The 20612-nt window shown below is 47.1% G+C and overlaps 1 protein-coding gene across 2 annotated transcripts; it reads right to left on the bottom strand.

Moving 5' to 3' along the window:
- Nucleotides 1-241: 241 nt before the first annotated feature.
- On the bottom strand, nt 242-19519 carry tesk1b (testis associated actin remodelling kinase 1b). Of its 2 annotated transcripts, none has more exons than XM_062384182.1 (11): nt 19344-19519; nt 17921-18667; nt 7936-8057; nt 7800-7848; nt 6729-6875; nt 6123-6205; nt 3820-3910; nt 3248-3331; nt 2477-2563; nt 2250-2340; nt 242-2170 (listed from the first exon to the last, which is right to left on the bottom strand). In XM_062384182.1, the coding sequence occupies exons 2-11, from the start codon at nt 18128-18130 to the stop codon at nt 1023-1025; spliced, it is 2112 nt and encodes a 703-aa protein (XP_062240166.1). In that variant the 5' UTR covers nt 18131-18667; nt 19344-19519; the 3' UTR covers nt 242-1022. The 2 variants fall into 2 exon arrangements, with proteins under 2 accessions (XP_062240166.1, XP_062240167.1); XM_062384183.1 differs by lacking the exon at nt 19344-19519 and adding an exon at nt 18966-19188.
- Nucleotides 19520-20612: the final 1093 nt, after the last annotated feature.

The raw sequence follows: 20612 nt of genomic DNA, 5'->3' as shown, positions 1-20612 counted from the left end.
CTGATCACGTTCTCAATAAACTGAAGATCAACAGATTGTTTTCTGAACAGAAGGTTTGAAACTATTGGAAGTTAAAACCCTTGAGCAGGAAAATATGACTGTTGAGTTGTAACAAATCTTTTAGGAGTTGCAACTTCTTTATGATTTTATTCTCGTAAAAACTGTTCATCCAGTATTTATCATTATAATCCGACATTTATAAATAATTATCTAGAATGATTATCAGTCAGGACAACTCCACTGCATTCTATCTTTTTATTTCAATGCCATGTTTAAATAATAAGAATCTGTACATCTCTTAAGCAGGTCTTCGACCGTTCATTCCCAAAAGTAATAATAACATCAACAGCTTCCTTTTTAACAACAGTAATACAGATGAAGTGCTTCACCAGGAGGGAGGACACAGATCATACAGAAACCAAAAGAGTCGGTGTACAGCTCTCTCACTCACACACACACTTTCAAACACACACACACACACATATATATATATATATATATATCTCTCAGCAGTGCACTATACACCTTGATAATTAAAGACACAAAAGCAAAAACTGCCTGTTCATTCAGAAACAGCACCAAACATCAACAAATCATTGCAACAGTAATAATACTAAGCTTAACATTCCTCATTCCAGCATCATCATCATCATCAGTCATAAGAATCTTGACATCTGCAAATACACAGGATCTGAATCGACCGCCCCCCCGAGTGTCCACATGCGGATCGGCTCGTCGGTCTCATCCACGCAGGCACAGCCGACGCCCTCAGCCCAGCAGAGGGCGACACACACAAGAGAAAGTCAAAGAGAGAACATGCTCCCAGTCCCACCACCACCACCACCACCCCTCTCCAGGTCTGGAGGAGGTGGACGCTCTGCACCGCACAGTGAGTCTGGAGGAGAAGCAGAGTATTGCTGTGTTCAAATCTGTGCAAATTCAAAGAAGAGCCACTTCGTTTCCAGGGAAGATCTTTCGGTGCAGAGTCTCCACCCGTGTGTTTGGTGTGGAGGAGCCGGGGCTTATGTCTGCGCCCCCGGCAAGGCGAGGCCCGGCTCCAGGCTGGTGTTGGTGGTGGTGGTGGTCGTGGGGTTAGGGGAGGGCGGCAGGCCCTTGGGTCCCGGACTGAGCAGCCCCCGAGAGGCCGCATGGTCCCCGTTCAGGTTCTTGTAGGGGTTCCTGCGGGGCGGAGCTCGGAGACACAGCGAGGGGAAGCGGAGGCCGGCGAGGCAGCAGCCGGGACAGGAGACCACCTCCTCCTGGTCCAGGGAGTGGCCGCTGCTGAAGGGGGACGAGCCGGCCGGGTCTCCGGGTGAGTGGTAGCCGTTGTTGTTGGTGGTGGTGGTGGCGGCGGCGTTCGGGGTGGAGGTGCTCCACCCCAGCGGCCGGCTGACGACCACATTGTTGTTGTCCAAACAGGAGAGGGGGGGCAGGCACGGGGGCCCGTTGGAGATGGCGGACCCCCAGCCGTTAGAGAAGGGAGGGGTGGAGGGCTGGAGTGGAGTGGAGGAGTGTGAGGGAGGAGGCGAGGGATTGGAGTAAGGAGAGGAAGTGCTTTCGTCTTGCGTGTCCGGAGAGCTGGTGCAGTCCATGGGCTCCTCCTCTTCCTCCTCCTCCTCTTCTTCTTCTTTCTCCTCGTCCTCCTGGTCGAGGGACAGCGGCTCGAGAGACAGAGGAAGCCCCGAGTCTCCTGCCAGCTGCGTCTCGCTGCTCTGCTCCCCCGCCTCCTTCCCCTCCAGCAGCGCGTCTTTGTAGCTCTGTCGGTTTATTTCCCCTCTCCTCTCGGACGGGGACTCCTCCTCGGTGAGGACGGTGTTCGGCGCCGACGTGATGTGGGGGGGTGGCGTGCACGGCAGCGAGTGGCAGCGCCGGTGCCTCCTGTGCAGGTTGACGCCGTCCGCCTCGGAGGCCGAGGGGTCGTCGCAGTCCGGCGGGGGGGGCAGCGTGAAGGTCAGGGAGATGACCGACTTGCTGGGCGTGTCGAAGAGCTTGATCTTGCCGCCGTTCAGGTCCTCCCTCTGAGAGAAGGGGTTGACGCGAGCGGGGGGCGCAAGGTGGACGGAGGGGGGCGTGTCCGGGGGGTGGAGCATGTCTGACTTGCTGCGGGAGAGTCGAGGGTCCGACGGGCGGGAGAGGGAACTCCGCAGGGGCCCGACGGCTGGAGAGACGGCTTTAAACGAGAAAAACAAAAAAAAGGTAAACAAAGGAACATTTCAGGAATAGGATTTGACGCTCAGGGGACGACTCACGTTTGACCTCGTCCTTCTGCTTCCTCTCCGCCTGCCTCCTCTCCAGCTCCTCCACGATTTGGGAAAAGGACGGACGGAGCTTTGAAGACATCTGACAGGAGAGACAGAATCAGACTGAGCATCGTGGACAGAGGAGACAGAGCTCAACAGAAACAGAGACACACTGAACCAGGAGGGAGGACCTGAGCTGCAGAATGAACCAGAAATGAGTGACGGGAGTTTCTTACATTACAGCAGGTTACGGCCAGTTCGAGGAAATCTGAGGGACAGTCGCCCACCATCTGCTGAAAGGCCTCAACGTCCAGACCAAAGTCCTGCAGAGACACGAAGAGAAGGACACCAGGGTCAAGAGTCACGTCTGTACGAATGTTTCCCCCGGGGTTTTTTCTTTGCGCTTGTAAATTTGTTTCCAAAAATTACACAGCATAAAAAATCTTTTAACATCAGCCTTTCGTTTGATGTCGAGATGAGGCTGCTGAATTACTCAACAGACACAAGAGGGAGAGAAGCTTTTGTTAGAGCTTCAAAGCTTCGAATCAGAGTTCAACGGATCCCGTGTCCAGAACTACACAGGTTATTATAAAACAGAAAACAACAGTGTGTGGACCCACAAGTCTACTGTGTTCAGGAAGCAGAGGATCATGGGTAATACCCAGAGTTCAGTGAGTGGGACTAGGCAGTCAACACATTAATTCAGTCCACAGCGCCCAACAGAGTCCATCCCCACACCCGACAGCAGAGGGCGCTGTTGCTCAGTAACATCTACATGTATCCTTTAAATGTATATAACTGGGATCATTAAGAGGTCATCACTTCATTTGAGCAGTTACAGTTTTAAGTCATGTGACCCTCGGACTCAACTTCCTTTAACAACAGGTCTTTTATTCTATATCATCTTTCCACACAAGGCCGGACTGTTCAATAATCAGCAGCTTAAAGAAATGAGTATGTGATGAAGAGGAGGAGGAGGAGGAGGTGGGGGTGTGAGGGCATCATACCTCGGCGCGTGGCAGGATGTCAGGGTCGGCCTGTATCCTTGCGATGACCTCACACAGGATGATCCCGAACGCAAACACGTCCACCTGCGCAGAGGGAGGAAGAGGAGATGACGAAGATGAAGAGAGACACACAAACAAGTTCTGGATCTTATCTTCTAACATTTGTCCCCCCGAAAAATACTTAATGAAAGAATATAAACAAATATTTAGACTTTACTTTCTCTCAGGTTTCACTTACATGTGCTTTACAATTAATTAGGCATAAAGGTCTGAAAACATGATTATGCAACTCCTCCATAAAACATAAATACAACTCAAAGTTTTAATGAGGATTTCCACCAAGCTACACAGAGCCCCCCCCCGTTAACCCCTCTCAGGACGTGAAGCTCTTATGCAATTAAATTACTCACGAAATCCTTGTTTGCTTTTGTGACACATAACTGAATTATTAAATATTTATAGCTCGGCTTCCGTTCTCTGAGCGCCTATCATCACATCACACCCACTGTGGACCTTGGACCGCTGCAGCAACCTGCAGCTGCACTCTGATGAAGGCAGGGATCCGTCATTACCTTCTCATTGTACACTTCTCCTCGGAGAACCTCGGGGGCCATCCAGTAGGGGGAGCCGACGACAGCCAGGGGCTCCTGGTCTTCATCCTCACTGAAGGGAAGAGGATGGATGGATGGAGGACGGAGGAGGAGAGAAGGAAACGCACAGTTTATAAATAATGTAACTCAAAGGACTTCATGAAAGAGAATAGAGGCAATAAAAGATAAATTAAACAAATAAAAGGAAACAGGAAATGAGCACTTAGAGGATCCAAGTTTGAAAGGATCCTGCAGCACAAAGTATCACAGAACAGTGTTAGAATAATAATAATGTTTCTTAATCAGTTAAATGAGTGAATATGAAAAATTATCACAGAAATGGAAACATCAACAACACACCAACGTTTTAAAATAGTTTTTATTGATGTAAATCAAAAAAAAAACTGAAATAAAAAGTTTGTTTAGGACAACAACTCATTTCTAACAAACTCATTTGATTCTTATTGATTTAATCGACTTAACACGCAGGATTTTAATGCTTTTCATTGCGTCTTTTTTTTAAAAGCACATAAACACAGGCTGGGTGAGGACAAACTGCTCTGTGCAAGTTGAAACTTCCTTTGTATCTCAGAAACCGCAGTGTTTTTCAGTTATCTGGAGATATGGTTGTGAAATTTAACCGAATAAAAAAAAAGGAAGGAACCCAAGAATGTGCAAGGACAACGTGCCTGCACACATGCCTGCCCTCGCACACAAACACACACACATAAACACACACACCCTGCTGGCAGATACTTCCTCTCTGGGCTATTTCCATCTGCTACTGTGGGCTATGATACTGCAAATTTACAAGCGGCGACGGGATGGCAGAGGGAGAAGCGAGAGAGAGGCTCCCAACGTAAACAACATGTGGAGAAGTGGAGCGAGAGCAGAGAGAGAAAACTGAGAATAGAAAAAGACTTAAAGAAGGGGAAACAGACGAGGAAGCAGGGGAGGGTGAAGGACAAGAGTGACTTGTTATACGAGGGGCCGAGAGAGATCCAGCACGACAGAGAGCTGGAGGACGACTGGAATAGTTTGACCTTATTTGGAGTGCTTTTCCTAAACCCCGCCATCTCCTCTCCTTTCCTCCTTCCTTCCCTCCCTCCCTTCCTTCCTTCCTTCCTTTCCATGCCACAAGCACAGTGGCAGCACTAACACAAAACACACAGATTCAATACGTGTCAACATCAGCCATTCTCTGCCACAGGATATCACCGTGTTTGACTGGAATGAAAAAGCAAACATGAACTCGGAAGTGAGAGAAAACTACAATCACCAGCTGCTTGAGAGAGAGAGAGCGAGAGAGAGAGAGAGCGAGAGAGCGAGAGAGCGAGAGAGCGAGAGAGCGAGAGAGCGAGAGAGCGAGAGAGCGAGAGAGCGAGAGAGCGAGAGAGAGAGGGGGGGGGGGGGGGGGGAGGCTGGAGCAAACAGAGGAGTCATGTCCGACAGGTGCAGGAATGCAACAGTGACACACACGCAAAGAAAAATGTTGTTTTTATGAGAACAATCAAGTTCAGTTCAGGAAGTAATAAAGCCTCAGAAAGGAGATTATGATTTCATTGCCTTGTGTTCAGCTGATTGGCTGCAGGGATCTTTCAAAAACTACCAGTTTAATACTGGAGCAGATCCTTTAGGCCCTCTCCACACACACTGCTCACTCTACTGTGGCCACCGGCTTTACAGATAAAACTTTTGCATTAATAAAAATTCCAGTTCAGGGCTTTTTCCAGTGGAATATTTCCCCCCAGCGAAAAGACAAGAATGTGATCATCCAACACTGAGACGTGTCGTCACAGGACCACAACCAGCTGAAGGAGATAAAACGCACACGTCAGAGGAGCGTTGTCATTTATGGTCAAGCTCAGGCCGGCGGTGAATTGATGGCGGCGATTAAAACACGCCACATAAATGTCAGCTGCATGTTGAAGAGCAACACGCAGCTGCGAACACACGGGAAGAGGCCGAGGGGTTCGAGCTGCGTCATGATGGCCGAGCAGATTCCAGATTCCACTTTGACAACACCTCAGAGTCGAGCTGCTGTTTGTCCAAATGAGAATCGTTCCACAGAAAGAGAAGGCGGGGGGGGGATTTAACCACAAACTGTGGAAAAGTTTACAGAGAGAGTTCTCGTCCCTGTGACTCAGAAAGGAGAGGCACTTTGCTCTGAGAGATACGAGAGATAACCGAGACAGAGAGGAGCAGAGGAATTTTATCGAGCCCGACTTATCTAATCACAGCGTGTTGATAGAGGCTCCTGATGAATGGGCCGTTGTGGGACTGACCTGTAATCTGGGATTTTCTCCGCCAGGCCAAAGTCTCCCACCACGGCCGAGCACACGCCGCTCTCCCAGCGCACCAGGCAGTTCTGCACACGGGGTCACAGAGGTCACACATGTCACTTTATTACCGGGTGATGTAAGCTCCTGCTGTGAACGGCTCGCTTTCCAAACATGCATCAGAAATGAGTGGATTTCTGTGTTTTAAAACAATGAGGGGATTATTTCACAACTTCTACGTCTTAGCAGCCATATGACCACGACCGCCACTCAGATCTGATGTGCAAGCGTAAAGCAGTTTACAGGATATCAGCATTTCAGTTGTAGATGTGACGGCTCTGTTTCAAAACATCTACTTTACTTCAAAGTTTGATTGTAGTAGGATTCAGAAACTTCAACAGAGTATATTTCTGGTGCAGATCCAGGAATCTTGTATCACATGACTCAAGTTTAAATGTAAGCACCTCAGCTTGTGTTGGAGCATCTGCATGTTAAGTGACCTCAGCTAAATGTGCATTAGTGCATGAAACACATAGGAGCAGTGTCCCAGTGGAGCACGAGTCTGCAGATGTTCAGTGATGTGTGAGTGTCTGTTGTACGTGTGCACGTTACCTTGGAGGTGAGGTCCCTGTGGAAGATGCCCTTGCTGTGCAGATACTGCAGCCCGCGGGCGATGTCCAGAGCCAGGCTGAGGCGCACGCTCCACGACAGGTACACGTTGCTGCCCAGCAGCTGCTCCAGGTTCCCCCCGTTGATGAACTGGAGCATCGGGACAAACACCAGAGGTTTATTACTCAGGCTCAGTGAGCATCGCGTTTATAAACCGTTTCATATCAGAGAGCTGCTTCAGATATTGTTTGGGGGAACTGGGACCAATATTACCATGATTATCGGCATCATTATTAACATGGTTTCTAATGGGATTATCAAAATGATGCTCGGACCGATTTGGGACTTGAAATATTAAAGTAAGGCCACTTAACTTCCAACCTTCCATTATTTATTCCACTTTCAGGGTCTTGGAGGAACTGGAGTCAATCCGTTTGCTCAATCTATATTCTACTGTCCGTTGGGTTTAATAGAACAGTCTTTTCTTAGTGATCCAAGGAAACTCATCAGTTTACCAATGAATAATAATAAAGACACTTATTTTTCAGTCCCTTTGTGAAAGCTGCCGACCTCTTGGATCAATAACAACCTAATGAAAAGAGGAGTTCAGGCGTCAGAGCATCGAACCGCCGTCTTATCTACCGATCGCTCTCCTTTTCACTGCTCAGTTACCGGAACAACATCAGGTCATCCCATTACAGGTCTCAGACCAGTGATGTCTCAGCTGTCTGTAGCAGAGCGTCAGTGAGGAGATGGTAAACTGTCTGTGCTCATCCTGTGTTGGGAATTTGGGGGTTCAGTATTTTGCCCAAGGGCCCTTCAGAATGGACGACCCGCTCTACCTCCTGGGCCAGCAGTTATTTAACAACCTCTCGCTCTATAACGTCAGCTCCACCCCCCAAGATTGGCTCCACCCCCCCAGTAACCCTCAAAGTATAAGTGGTCAAGATAAAAGGGTTTTAAGGGACATGATCTCACTTTCCTACCAGAAACTAGTTTGAAAAGTTTAAAAGACTTTCTATAAATATTAAAATAACATCCTGAACATCTTGCAGCAGATTAACAGCGTCTTACCTCAGTGAGAGCGTGGAGCTGCCCCTCGTGCACACACACTCCGATAAACCTGGAGGACGAGCAGACAAACACTTTATCAACCAGGAGGAAAACAGCTTCTCGATGCACAGAGACGAGGACCAGCTGAAATGAATACCTGAGTATGTTGGGGTGGGACAGTCGGTTCATGAGCTGCACCTCCCTGAGCATGTTGGCTCTGTTGCTGGCCAGGATGTTCATCTTCAGGGCCATCACCTGACCCGACACACGGTGCTGCACCTGGATCACACAATAAAACAACACAACACAGAAATAAGTGATTCTGATCGACTGGAAGGATTCACGAGGGGAAGAGATTCTGTAAAAGTGCCAGCTCAGCACAGTGTGTGTAGAAATGGGTCAGTCGGGGTGATGATGCAACTCGACCCCCTGGACTCCATTTATCGCTTGTTCCACTTTCCACAGAAACATAACAGTCGATGTGAAGCTCCATTCAGAAACAGCCCAGGAGGATATTTACCATCAGAACAGAACAGGCCTGCAGCTCCGGATTAATCATCATTTATTATTAAAAAAAACATACAATCACATGATTAAACCACCACACACTGATGACATATTAATATTAGCAGCAGGTCAGCTGAGTTTTCTATATTTGCTTTGGCTGAGACGCAACATGCTCCCCCCCCACAGGCTTATTTGCCCGAATAAACTTCTAAAAGAAAAAGTATGTGAGAAAACCACAGTGATGTGGTTTTATTGTTTAAGTATTCTTAAATTATATTTTGCATTGTACTTTTCTTATCTAATATGTTTAAGGGGCTGATCTGTAATTTGATTTGACCCTAAAAATTATAACTATCTTGACTTGAATGATTAACTTGAATTCAATGATTTATCAGCAATTGAATAATCCCTAGAGTTATAAAAATAAAATAAACTTATATAGAAATATCTATGGATGATTCATATGCATCATACAATCCACAAAACACTACGGCTGATTTACGAAAACCAAAGAAAATCCAGAATTAAACACTAAACCTGATAAAAACAGAATCAAACAATACAAAGCTACGAATATGCCTTTGAGCTAAATCCCATTAGGTGGAATATCAGAATCAGGATCTTTTAATCCCTCAAACCAAAAGAGCCACATCAGTCAGGCTCTAATTACAAGTGCTGCTCTAATTAACAGACCTGTCAATCAACTCGAGTGACAGCATGCTGCTAACCTGTTATTTTGGTTCTGAGGTGGTGACACTGACGCTTCCGTCCTGGACCGGGAATCACACTTATACTGCACAAACATTTCCTACGAGCTATTAATAAAGTTGAAGTGGCACCGGAGGGTTTCAGGTTGTGTCTTCATTAGTTATGTGATAGTGTAACGACAGACATGAGGGTGTGTGTGTGTGTGTGTTTGTGTTTGTGTGAGTGAGAGAGAGAGACCGAGCTCTGATGTCACAACTGTGGGGGCTGAAGTCCGTGTGACACTGGCCTGCATCTCAGTGGCTCAGAGTGGTGATGGAAAAAAACACACAAAGCCAATTAGAGACCAGACTAGACTGCAGCAAGTAATGCCATTAACACACACATGCACGCACAAACCCACAACACACACACAGGGGATGTGCATGGCCCTCTTCCTCTTAACAGCCAGTCCATGAGAGTCAGTCTCTGCAGCACTAAATCCTTTCTCCACAGATCCACTTGAAGACGTCGGCCTTTAGCAAAGTGCTGCAACACATGCATGGATGCACACATGTAAATCACACACACAGACACACACAGTACAGTAGCTGTAGCTCATCTAGCAAGTGTGAAGTCCGAGCAGAAATGTAAACACCCAGCAGGAGTGTGGAGGCGGTGCAGACTAATCTCTGCTTCTGTTGATGCGTTAACACAACTCAGAGGATGAGGCTGTGTAGCCGATAAGGACCACCCCCCACCCACACACACACACACACAGACACACTCCTGCTTCTATTGACACACATTTATCTGGCAAACACGACTGTGGATTTACACCACACTTATCCGCGTCTCCTCTGCACACATCTGCCTTGTTGCTTTTTGAGAGGAGTGTTACATGCGTGCTTCCCTTACACACGTACACACACATGGTGACTCACACACACACAGACACACACCCAGGTTATAGTGCAAGCGTGAGCCAACATCTGATGATGCAGCGGTGGTTGGAATTTCAGCGCTGCCTGACCCCCCCCCCCCCCCGGAACCTGGTGTGACACTTTGTCAGGTGTGTGTGTGTGGGTGTGTGTTGTTAAAAACTCTGGAATGAGGATGCGAGAAGATTAGGTGTCCTCTCCTCCCCCCCCCCCGACATGCTTCATGCCAACCACTTCTCTGGTCTTCTCCACAGACTTGCCACTGGAATGATAATGTCCCCGCCTACACACACACACAGACACACACAGCACCTAGGACAGACATCTGCCCACAGGCTCGGACACTCCCTAAAGCTCTCGCTCAAACGTCCTCGGCCTTGTAAAGTCCTGCCGTCAGCAGAGGAAAGGTCACCGGCAGCGCTCCCGCTCTGCGCCGCCAACATGTGCAGCGATGTCTGTCATTAGCCGGCGGCCCGATGTGGTCGACTGATGCACAGAGGAGAAGGAGGAAGAGGAGGAGGAGGAGGGTTTGTCTGAAACTGCAGAATGAGGATGCACACAAGGGCAAGAGAGACGTTTGTTTTGTCGTTTTTTATATCTGGGATTTAAAAGCTTTTCCGAACTCGATATATGAAGATTACATTAGGAGGAATCCCATTAGGTTTAGTTTCAGTTTCACAAAGTGTAAGGATGGAGATGAGAGATGGAAACAATCTATGAGTATTATTATTATGTATTATTGTTAGGATGTTTTATTAATGTTTTTGTGCAAAGAGATGTAACCGGGGTTTTAGACAACTATAGATGAAGAGTCCGAAATTGTCTTTTTCCACATTTTCTTATTGTAGAGACTCACCAAATCACATTATCCTTTACTCATGTATATCTGTATTCCCAAACACAGTCTGACCAAATGTTTACGTTAACTTGGCCTAAACTTTGAGTCTGTGTGAAAAACACTTCTCAGGTGTCCGCATACTTTCCCCCTGTAGCAGAGATTCAGACAAACAGAGAAAACTCTCTGCAGGAGAAATGACATGCTGCTGCAGTGGTGCAGAGCAGGGGTGTGACCACACAACCAACACACCCACACAACCAACACACACACACGTATGACTTTGCCTCGAGACACTGGGTCAGCTCTGAAGGCCTCCTCTCCCCTCGTGGATGTCATGGTTACTTCACACACTTCCCTCCAGCAGGAGCCATTGTTGTCGTTTCAGCAGCTGAACACACACCTTCGTAAATCTAGATTCACTTTGAGATGAACCACACTGGGGAAGGCAGATGAACGGTGGCGAGGATATACAAATGCCTCGAAAAGTAGTTAAAAAAATGCCCAACATAAAACCGGATCTACTCCTCAAACAGTAACACCACCTTCATTAAATACACAACTTCTGCAGGATTTAACCGAACTAAAGCACAATTTGCCTCAGACGCAGCATTTGTGACACAACCAGGGAAAACCTCAGCCGATTTCACACCAGAGCGTCACGCTGGAGTGAGAAGAGACTGTGTAATGACCCTGAGGGGGTGAACTCCACTCACTCTGGGAAAATGACTTCTCCTCCACAGCAACTCGGGGCCCAAGCCATCGCCTGAGGCCGCGCTCTCAGCTGTGGCGTGAAGGAGAGTGTGGGAGTGTCCGAGCGAGCAGAGTGTGTGCAGGCGACTTGGTTCAGAAACACCACCACAGCACGAGGAGGAGAACAGTGCAGGTCCAACATGGAGATGAACACGCCCCCCCCCCCCCCCCTGGAAAGCTTGAGAGAGAGAAGATGGAGATGTGTTTCCCAGCAGCAGGTCACTGGTTCACTTCTCATCTCCATCGTTGCTCACTGCGGTGCTGGCTGTGACCTTATTAAGCAGATTGGCTGTAAACCTCGACACGACCGATTCACATTAAACACAATTTCTTCTTCAGTGTCATTAACTTTTATCTTTCTGCCATTGCTCCCATTCATTCACAGCCGCTGACAGTTTTAAAAGGACCACAGGGAACATTGGTGCCATGTTGCTTTTTAAGTTATAGAAACATATGTATCCATTATGGGAAATGTAGGATCCAGTGTGGTGAAGCTTGATTCATCAATAAACTGTATATAAAAGATTGAGAACATGACTGCTTCCTAAAAGTAGAGGAAAAACATCTTGATCGCCCCCTGGTGGATGGCTAACCTGTAGCCCTAAACACAGCCTCCTCCATGTTAACTCATGGGACACAGACCAAATAATAAAAAAAAAAAATCTTTGTCGTTTTAGGAAGTTCTTATAACCTCGATTTCATTTTCCAGAAAGTTTGGTTTGTGTTTTCAAATATTATTATAGAAAAGAACTGTTTCAACTTTTAGAGATTCCACTTCTAAATGAGCCACAGTTTAAATCACACCCATTTCCAGTGTCTCAGGCTGGAGGCAGAGACTTCAAATGAACACTGGTTTCTTTTTTTGCGTTTTTCAATGAACTGACTCTTCAAAGCACGATGGGACGGAGCCAATAAAAACAGCCGAGAGCCGCTGCGCCAGAAAAACATCCAACAATCTTTGTGACAGTGGCGAGACGCTCATGCAAACACTGAGCCGTTTGTTTACCCTATTACAAGGGAGTGGCTTTCCTCGAGGTCGGGCCCAAGACGACCACATTGACAACATGTGGACGGGAGGAAGCGCTCATTGTGCGCTGATGTAAACACAACACGAGTCATCTGTGGAGATGCCCTTAATGAAAACACTGATAACTATGAGGAGGAGGAGGAAGGATCAGAAAATAGATAATTGTGCAACTCTTGCCCAACACTTCCCTTTTTCAATCCCGGGTCCAGCTGAAAGAGTTTTTAAAGCGATAAACACGGTGGTTCAAGTGAAGACAGGCACATCAGCACTCCTTGTGTTTGTGTGTCTGTGCAGAACATAAACACGGCCACATACCTGCACAGTGAATGGCAGGCGAGCAGGCCCCGACTGGAGAGAGGGAGTAGAGGGATAATGAGGGAAAGGTCCTTACTGCTAAGCCCCTGATGTTCAAGTCTGCACTGGCTCTCCCATTCCAACGCCACCCAACAGCAACACACACAGACACACACACAGTCTCCTAATCCCGAACGCTGAAACCGATCACAGGCACAAAGGAGACAGCTGATGATGGACTGAGGTTTGTTTGTGTACGTTTTTTTCCCCCTCCACCCTCTTTGTTGTCGTTTTGTCTTTCTGGAGTAGAACCTGAAGCAGCAGCCGGGACAGACTGAGAAGTGGTCTCATCTCAACACGTCCTGATGAAGGAGTCTCTCCGTCTCGGATTCAGAGATTCACAAGGAGTCACGGCTTGAACCGAACCCTTAACCAATAAAGATTCACATTCTTTTCTTCTGAAGCATCATGTATTTAGTTACTCATCTTAAAATAGTTTAGTCTGCTACAACTTTAATGATTAAATTAAACAAACTTAAAACAATTTCACCTTATTTTCCCCCAAACAAGTTCCCAAACATGATAAATAAAAAAAGGCCATCTCGCCACCTAAGTTGAATAAACTCCAAAAGCTTCTCTGCACATATAAAGTCAAAACCACCTTAGTGGATTTAAAAATAAGATAAATTGATAATTAAATTATTCATTAGCTGCAGCTCTAATGACAATATATCAAAATAAACTTATTAGCAAATACATTACACGTACCTACGAGTTTTAAGGTTGAAAGATATTGGTGCATGCACAACTAAAAAAATCCAATATGAATAACAAATGTTTTATGTTTCGAGCAATGTTTTGTTTTCCAGACAAAACGTTTCACACATGAAACTAAAGTCATTACAGTTTAATTCATTAGTTTGCCAGAGAACAGGTTAGACCGAGACATGTGATGATATAAATGGAGCCTAATGGACTTTTGCCAAAGCCACTGTTGTTGACAGCAGATGAAAACGAGATCTACACAACACAGACACATGCACACACACACACACAAAAGCAGTGGCACCACAGCAGTGTTTGGCAACGCTTCTCCTTCACATTACCGTTGTGTCACAAGCAGCTGACACACACATACTGTACACACACACACACAACACAGACACACACACAATCATGTTGACAGTATTTGTCCTCTGGAGACTTCTGTCTGTTTTTTATCCTCTTTATCCAGTTCCTCTTTCAACTTATCACATAAAGCATACACCCCCCCCCCCACACACACACACACTAATAACAGCTGATTTGACAATTTCCATGATGACAAGTTTTAATATTAAGAAATTCTGTGACTCATATAAACGTGGCCTTCTCCAAATATAATTTCCCGCTTCCCCTTTTTTCAACAATCTGCAAAACAAACAACCCAATCAGAGATGAAGTTATTTCTTGGACCAGCATTAATGAAAATAGACGAGTCGGCTGAAAGCACAAAACAAAACAACAAATCTCTGGACAAAGTGACAACAAAGTAAATCAAGTAACATATTATTAAGTGACTGTTCAGAATACTATATATAAATGCTACTTTTTGATGTTACACAAACATCCTAAAAGTTATTCCAAGAAATGAAGAACCTACTTTTTTCTTATAGTATTGATAATATTGATGATTGAGACATGGTTAAACAATAATTAATGTGTTTTTGAGTGATTGTGGACAATACTAAATATATCATTAAATATTACATGAAAGTTGGGTTCAGTTTTTTGGCAAGTGAAATTGTATAAAAAACATTATAATTTAAAAGAGTTTGCCATTTTGAGAAATATATGCTTTTGGTTTCTCCCAGAGAGATGAATGAGAAGATCGAAGGTAAACGCACAACCCTAGCTCACAGTTAGCTAGCCGTTAGCTGTTAGCTTGCTAACTGTAAATACAGAAACGTCTATCCAGGCCCATTCCTCAACAAATAGAACAAAACCGCCTGTAAAAGCACAACATGCTACATTTACAAATTTGTACAGATATAAAAAAAAGATATGTTAATTAATAAGCTTTGGCTAAACTGACAACTATAGCATTAGCATATAAACAACGCTAAATCTTCTCACCCAGCTTCTGACAGGAAAGTCAATAACTGATTTCCAAAATGGTGAAACCACTTCTTTGAGACGCATTTCAAAAGTCTATTTAGTTAGAGATATTGTTTTGAGATATTTGGTCCAGATGTTATTTTACATAGAATGTTATATATTTTCTACTACATTTAGGCTCACAATCCATTTTGTCCGGGGTCCTAAAGACCAATATGGAGCCACAGGTGAGACTCTAGGCTCTGATCTTGTCTCTGATTGGACGGTGACGCTCTGCCGGCTTCTGAAAACACCGTCATGAGATTTTCATGTCTCATGTAAATGATGGAGACAAATGAGAAACAAATCGGATAAGAGGCCTGTTCTGTGTTTCCTGCTTCCTAGACAGCATGGTGCTATCTGCCTTAGCAAATACACCATCTATAATCAGGAGGGGAACAGCTGGGAAATGACGCACTCACACAGAAATCGAATTAGCAATTAAACCATCGTGTTTAAAAATAAAACAACAGACAATTAGAACTTCCTGGGAGTAATGGTTCAATTTCTTTCTGAGTGGTTTTATTGCTCGAGCTTTTGAAAACATGCAAACGGACCAAAACAGGAGTCTCACAAGGCCAAAGCTGGACACACACACACACACACACACACGCAGACAAACACACACCATGAACTCCCTCTGAGCATATTAAAGATGAAAAACAACACATGAAGGATTTGTCTTGACACGCGTGTTCCCTTCCTTCTCCCGCGTGTTTTGTCTCGCACTTTTATTTTGTGTTTTTTTTTCCCAGCGTTGCACAATCGCACGCTGCAGAGGTGAATGTCTGCCTGCAGTGCACCGCCATTGATCTGCACTGAAGCTCCACACACACACAAACACACACACACACACAGCAAGAGGCCAGATCCTTTGTAGCCCAGAGCAGGACGTCCATTTCAAAGCCTGAATGTAAAGTGCTCAAGACATACACACTTCTTCAGTTCATGCTGAATCTAATCAACATAAACCATGGGAGAGGTTTCACACTCTGAACTGAGGCAGGCTCCACGAACAGTCAACAACCTTTTTAAAATGGGACTGATAGCTGCGGTTACATTTTTTGCATTTTTATGGCTCGATTAAAAAGGGCGAGTTGATCCGAACCTAAGTGCCAGTTGTAAACATGGTCACATTTGCATGCTCATTGGTCATTCAAAGGGCAAAGCTGAGGGAGTGGCTTCTGGAGGGCAAAAGAAAAAAGAGGATACAACAAGTGGAGAGTCGACTTGGTGCAGTTTTATGACCGGATTTATCAGAGAGCAGGTTTGAACTTTAAATGGATGAAATGTCACAGTCCTGTAAATCCACCATCTCTCAATATGTATGAATTATGGTTAACAGAGAGGAAATGTGACTCTTCCATCAGGCAAAGTTTTAATCTTTGCATGTTACAGTATCTTCCTGTTCGCTAATCACACCAAACATTCAAAGTGGATCACAAAACAACAATATGTAAAATACAATCTCCGGGAAATGCACCGGACACGTTTTCCCCTGAAGGTGTCAAGAGATAAAAAATAGTTCTTGGTGTGATTTATGACAATAATTATGAGAATGGATGAAATCTAATCTGCATCCATTTCTAAAACGTAATAACATTTCGAGCCATAGTGTCAGAAATGAGCCAATTTCCAGTCACTCAAAACGTGGAAATTCCCGGTTTGTTTTCCCAGTGAAGTTGTCACCTTAGACCCACATCACCCACTTGGCTACAACCCCATAAAGCAAACAGCCACGTACATAGAGAGGAAGCAGGAGGGGGGGGGGGGGGGGGGGATAAATAATAAAACACCAACAGGTCACATTTAGTCCTGCGAGTCTCGGCCCTGCTCCCACGATGCTGCTAATAATCTCCCGTTTACCACGAGGGCCTCGTTGTGGACGCATCTCGGGTGAGGTGGACTTTAAGGGAATTACAGTTTGACGTGAAGAGTCAGACTAAACACACGACACGGTGATAGTTACGGGAAACAACTCAGGAGACTGAGGAGGACTTGACTTTGGTACCCAGACGTTTAGTGAGACAGTTAATCTGTCATCAAACCCGCCTCCAACCCCCCCCCCCCACCCCCCTGCTGAGTTCAGCCTGTTATTTATGACCAGAGAGAAAGTCATTATATCACTGTGTTTGTCCTGAATACTCCATATTCAGCTAAATGAAGTAAATCGTCCTCAAATCAAATTGTGCCAGTAAAGATTTAAAAAAGGAAACACACCAACATAAAAAATAAGCCACAATATGATAAATATAAGCAAACTAGGTATGAAATAAAGATTAAATATTACAAAAACTATCCAAGCATACACATGATCAATTAAACCCAATAGAGCTCAAGATGAAACCATCATAAACAAATAAATAATCATTATCCTATAAAACAAGATGATTCCCACCACAGGACGACATGGGACCACTCATCTCTAATGAGGCTTCCCTGGGCTCACAGTCTCCAAACCAGTGAGCAGCAGCGTGACAAAGGAGACGAGGGCTGCTGGTCCCAGCAGAGACCTCGGTGTAGGGTTACCTGCACGTGTGCCAGAATCTACCCGTCCTGGCCGTATCCACTTACCCACCACAACACACTGCAGTGACCCACATGTTGTGCAAGGGAGGACACAAACACGTGTGGAGGAGAGGGGACAAGGAGGAGGTGTACTGATGCCTGTCAGAATATCACATCTACTCCATCGCCAGCTTCTTACTGGTGATGGGTCTGGGATGCACTGGTTGCCATAGTTTTTGGAGATGGTGAGATCTCAAGTTGAGTCGAGTTAACAAGTCGGCAGCTGTGAACAAGTTGAGTTCACACTTTGTCTGATCATCATAAATAATCTAACACAGACAGGACGGATGCTGGGTTTCCATAGAAAACCGGAAATATGTGCATATGAATCTTAATCTGCAAAATAATATTTAACCATGTGCATGAACTTCTGAGTGCGATGAGGAAACTCTCTCACCTTGAACACCTCGGAGAAGAAGCCCGCTCCGATCTTCTCGCAGCTGAAGTCGTCGATGCGGGCCAGGCTGGACACGGCGCTGCGCAGGGCCCGGTACGAGGACGGCCGGATCCGGTTGGTCCCGTGGACGCTGTGCATGGGCGGCTCCGCGGCTGCAGCCTCCTGCTGCTGCTGCTGCTGCGGAGGCTCGACCCGCGTCTCCGACTCCATCTCGGGACGGCCCGGGAGGAGATGGAGGGGGCGGGGGGAGGACGTGGGATGTGTGCGTGTAGTTTAAAATCCAGCCCGGCTACTGTTTACATGTCCCATGTCCGCGGCAAGGCCACGGCGCTCAGCAGGGGGTGGGGGGTGGAGATGTCGCAGCTTTGGTCGGGATTAGTTCTTGCGTCGGATTCCCGCAGTTGTGCGTGTTTACCGGCTGCAGCGGTGCATCCTGCGGAGTCAGTGCGCAGTTTGGCTGAAGTCCGTCATGCCGCTCGGCGCCGGAGCCCAGTGCTTCCTCTCTGAACTGCGCAGGCTGCTGCTCCTCCTCCTCCTCCTCCTCCTCCTCCTCCTCCTCCTCCTCCTCCTCCTCACTGCTGCTGCTCCTGTGGTGCTCTCTCTCTCTCTGTCTCTCTCTCTCCCTCGGTCTCTACTGCTCCTCCTGCAGTGGTTAAGGCCGGGGCTCCCCTCGCTGGTTCCAACAATTGGATCGAGGACTCTCCAGTGCGCACGGAGCTGCCTCACTGGTGTTGCAGCCAATGGAAGCTGGAGAGGGACAGACAGACGGGGGGGGGGTCAATGCACTAAATCATAAAAGTGGTGTGTGCGTGTGATGAGACTCGAACTGCTCCTCGTGTCGCACTTGTGATCCCGGTGCCGAACGAACCAGGCTGCACGTCACGCACCGTGCTGCCCTGGCGCCATTAGGGCTCGATATAAACCTGCTGTAATGTGCGTTGCATGAGAGTTGGTGTTTAAATGGAGGCTGTTAACCGGTGATAAGAGAACCTGGATGTAGCGGAGCACCGCGCACTGTCCCCGGCTGCACTTTGCACACACTCACGCTGTGTCCACCTGATCCAATCACCCGGGACAGTGTCCACGCGTCTCCTGCGACATCGGCGGGTCTCCGGGCTCCAGGAGGCGGCTGCTGACGCGCTGCGGAAACCCTGCGCGTCGCGGGGGGGATCGTGCTCACAGCCCGGCTTACAGACCGACTGTCAGGCTCACTGACCGCGGCTGGTAAATTATAGATGAGCCGAGTTCGTGCAGCTAAAGTCGCCGATAGAGATGCACACACACGCACACACGCACATACACACACACGCACGCACGCACGCACACACAGGAAACGAGCCCCTGCGGTTCAAAGTGAAAATCGCTGACGCACAATTGGATGGAGGAGCAGGGGGGACGCGTGGTGGAGGAGGCGCTAACTCACCTGGCCTTCTCCCCCCGGAACACACGCTCCACACGGGTCCAGATCCGCCGCAGTGTCCGGTTACCGACGGGCTTTATTCTCACCGATGAATCATGTCCGCGCGCCGCCTGCACGCACACGGTGGTTTCGCTTTACGGCTCCTCCGCTGCCTCCTCTCGGGGTGGAAGAAGAGGAGCGCTGACTTTTGGCTGAGCTTTATTGGAGGCGGGTCCACACGTGACTGGCGCAGCACACACCTGTGGGGGCGCGGGGACCGGCCCCCTTAACCTCCACGTCTGCTACAGGATCCCCCCAGAACCGTACGCAGGGGGGGGCCACAGGACCGGTTTGACCTATGTGCCCTCAAGTGTTCACAGAGGGAGGCCTGTGCTCAGCTAATCATCACTGATCAGATCCCCTCTGGGCTCCAGATGCTGATATGGGCTTATTTTGAGAATCAGTGGGATGTTTGAATCCGCTGACATCATCACATCGTGCTCAAAAACATGTCATCACGGAGAGACGGCGGAGATTTGAGCTGGAGGTGGTGATTCTCAGTGCGTCTGGATTTTGATCACAGTTATTACTTCTTCTGAGGAGGTTTTTGTTTTTGCCCCGGTCCATTTGTTTGTTGCTCTGTTGGTTTTCAACAGGATCAGGCGGAAAGCTGCAGAAGAAGGATGAGACGTGGGCCAAGAGAGGAACTCATAAAATGTTGATGTGAAACTGAATAAAGGGGAAAATCCAGCACTTTTATATTAAGTGTATATTCAGCCCAAAAAAGTTGGGCATTAGTGGAGGTCTGGGATCCATTGAGTGCCTCTCCAGTTCAGTAAGGGCTCTAAAAGACGCCACTGACCTCAGACCTGGATATAAACACCCCTCGCAACTGATGGTGAACATTGTGTGAGGGGCGCCGTCATAGAGCGCCGAGCCACCTCACACCTCACAGCCACATACTCCACGTAAGGACCAACCGTAAACACGTGGAGCCGGAGGTGCGTGGGGTTCATCAACAGATCTGTGGCGTGTGTCACTGGTTCATGAATAATACATACAATCAGTTTATTGTCTCCGTCCTGAAGCCTGAAGGAAAAAACCCTGAAGTCACACCACTGCCGCTGATCATAATAACTTATATTTATTATTTAAAGCCGCTGATCACTTATTCATCAAGCTGACGGCTATATTTGCTTTGGGTCCAAGTTGAGCTCCAGTGAGGATTATGTGGAAGCAGTCATGCATGTGTGTGTCTGTGTGTGTGTGTGTGTGCATGTGACAGGGGATTAT

Source organism: Platichthys flesus, chromosome 24 (genome assembly GCF_949316205.1).
Source record: "Platichthys flesus chromosome 24, fPlaFle2.1, whole genome shotgun sequence".
NCBI classification, from domain to species: domain Eukaryota; kingdom Metazoa; phylum Chordata; class Actinopteri; order Pleuronectiformes; family Pleuronectidae; genus Platichthys; species Platichthys flesus.
Note: the sequence above shows the minus strand (reverse complement) of the source record. Positions and strands in the feature narration are given on the sequence as shown.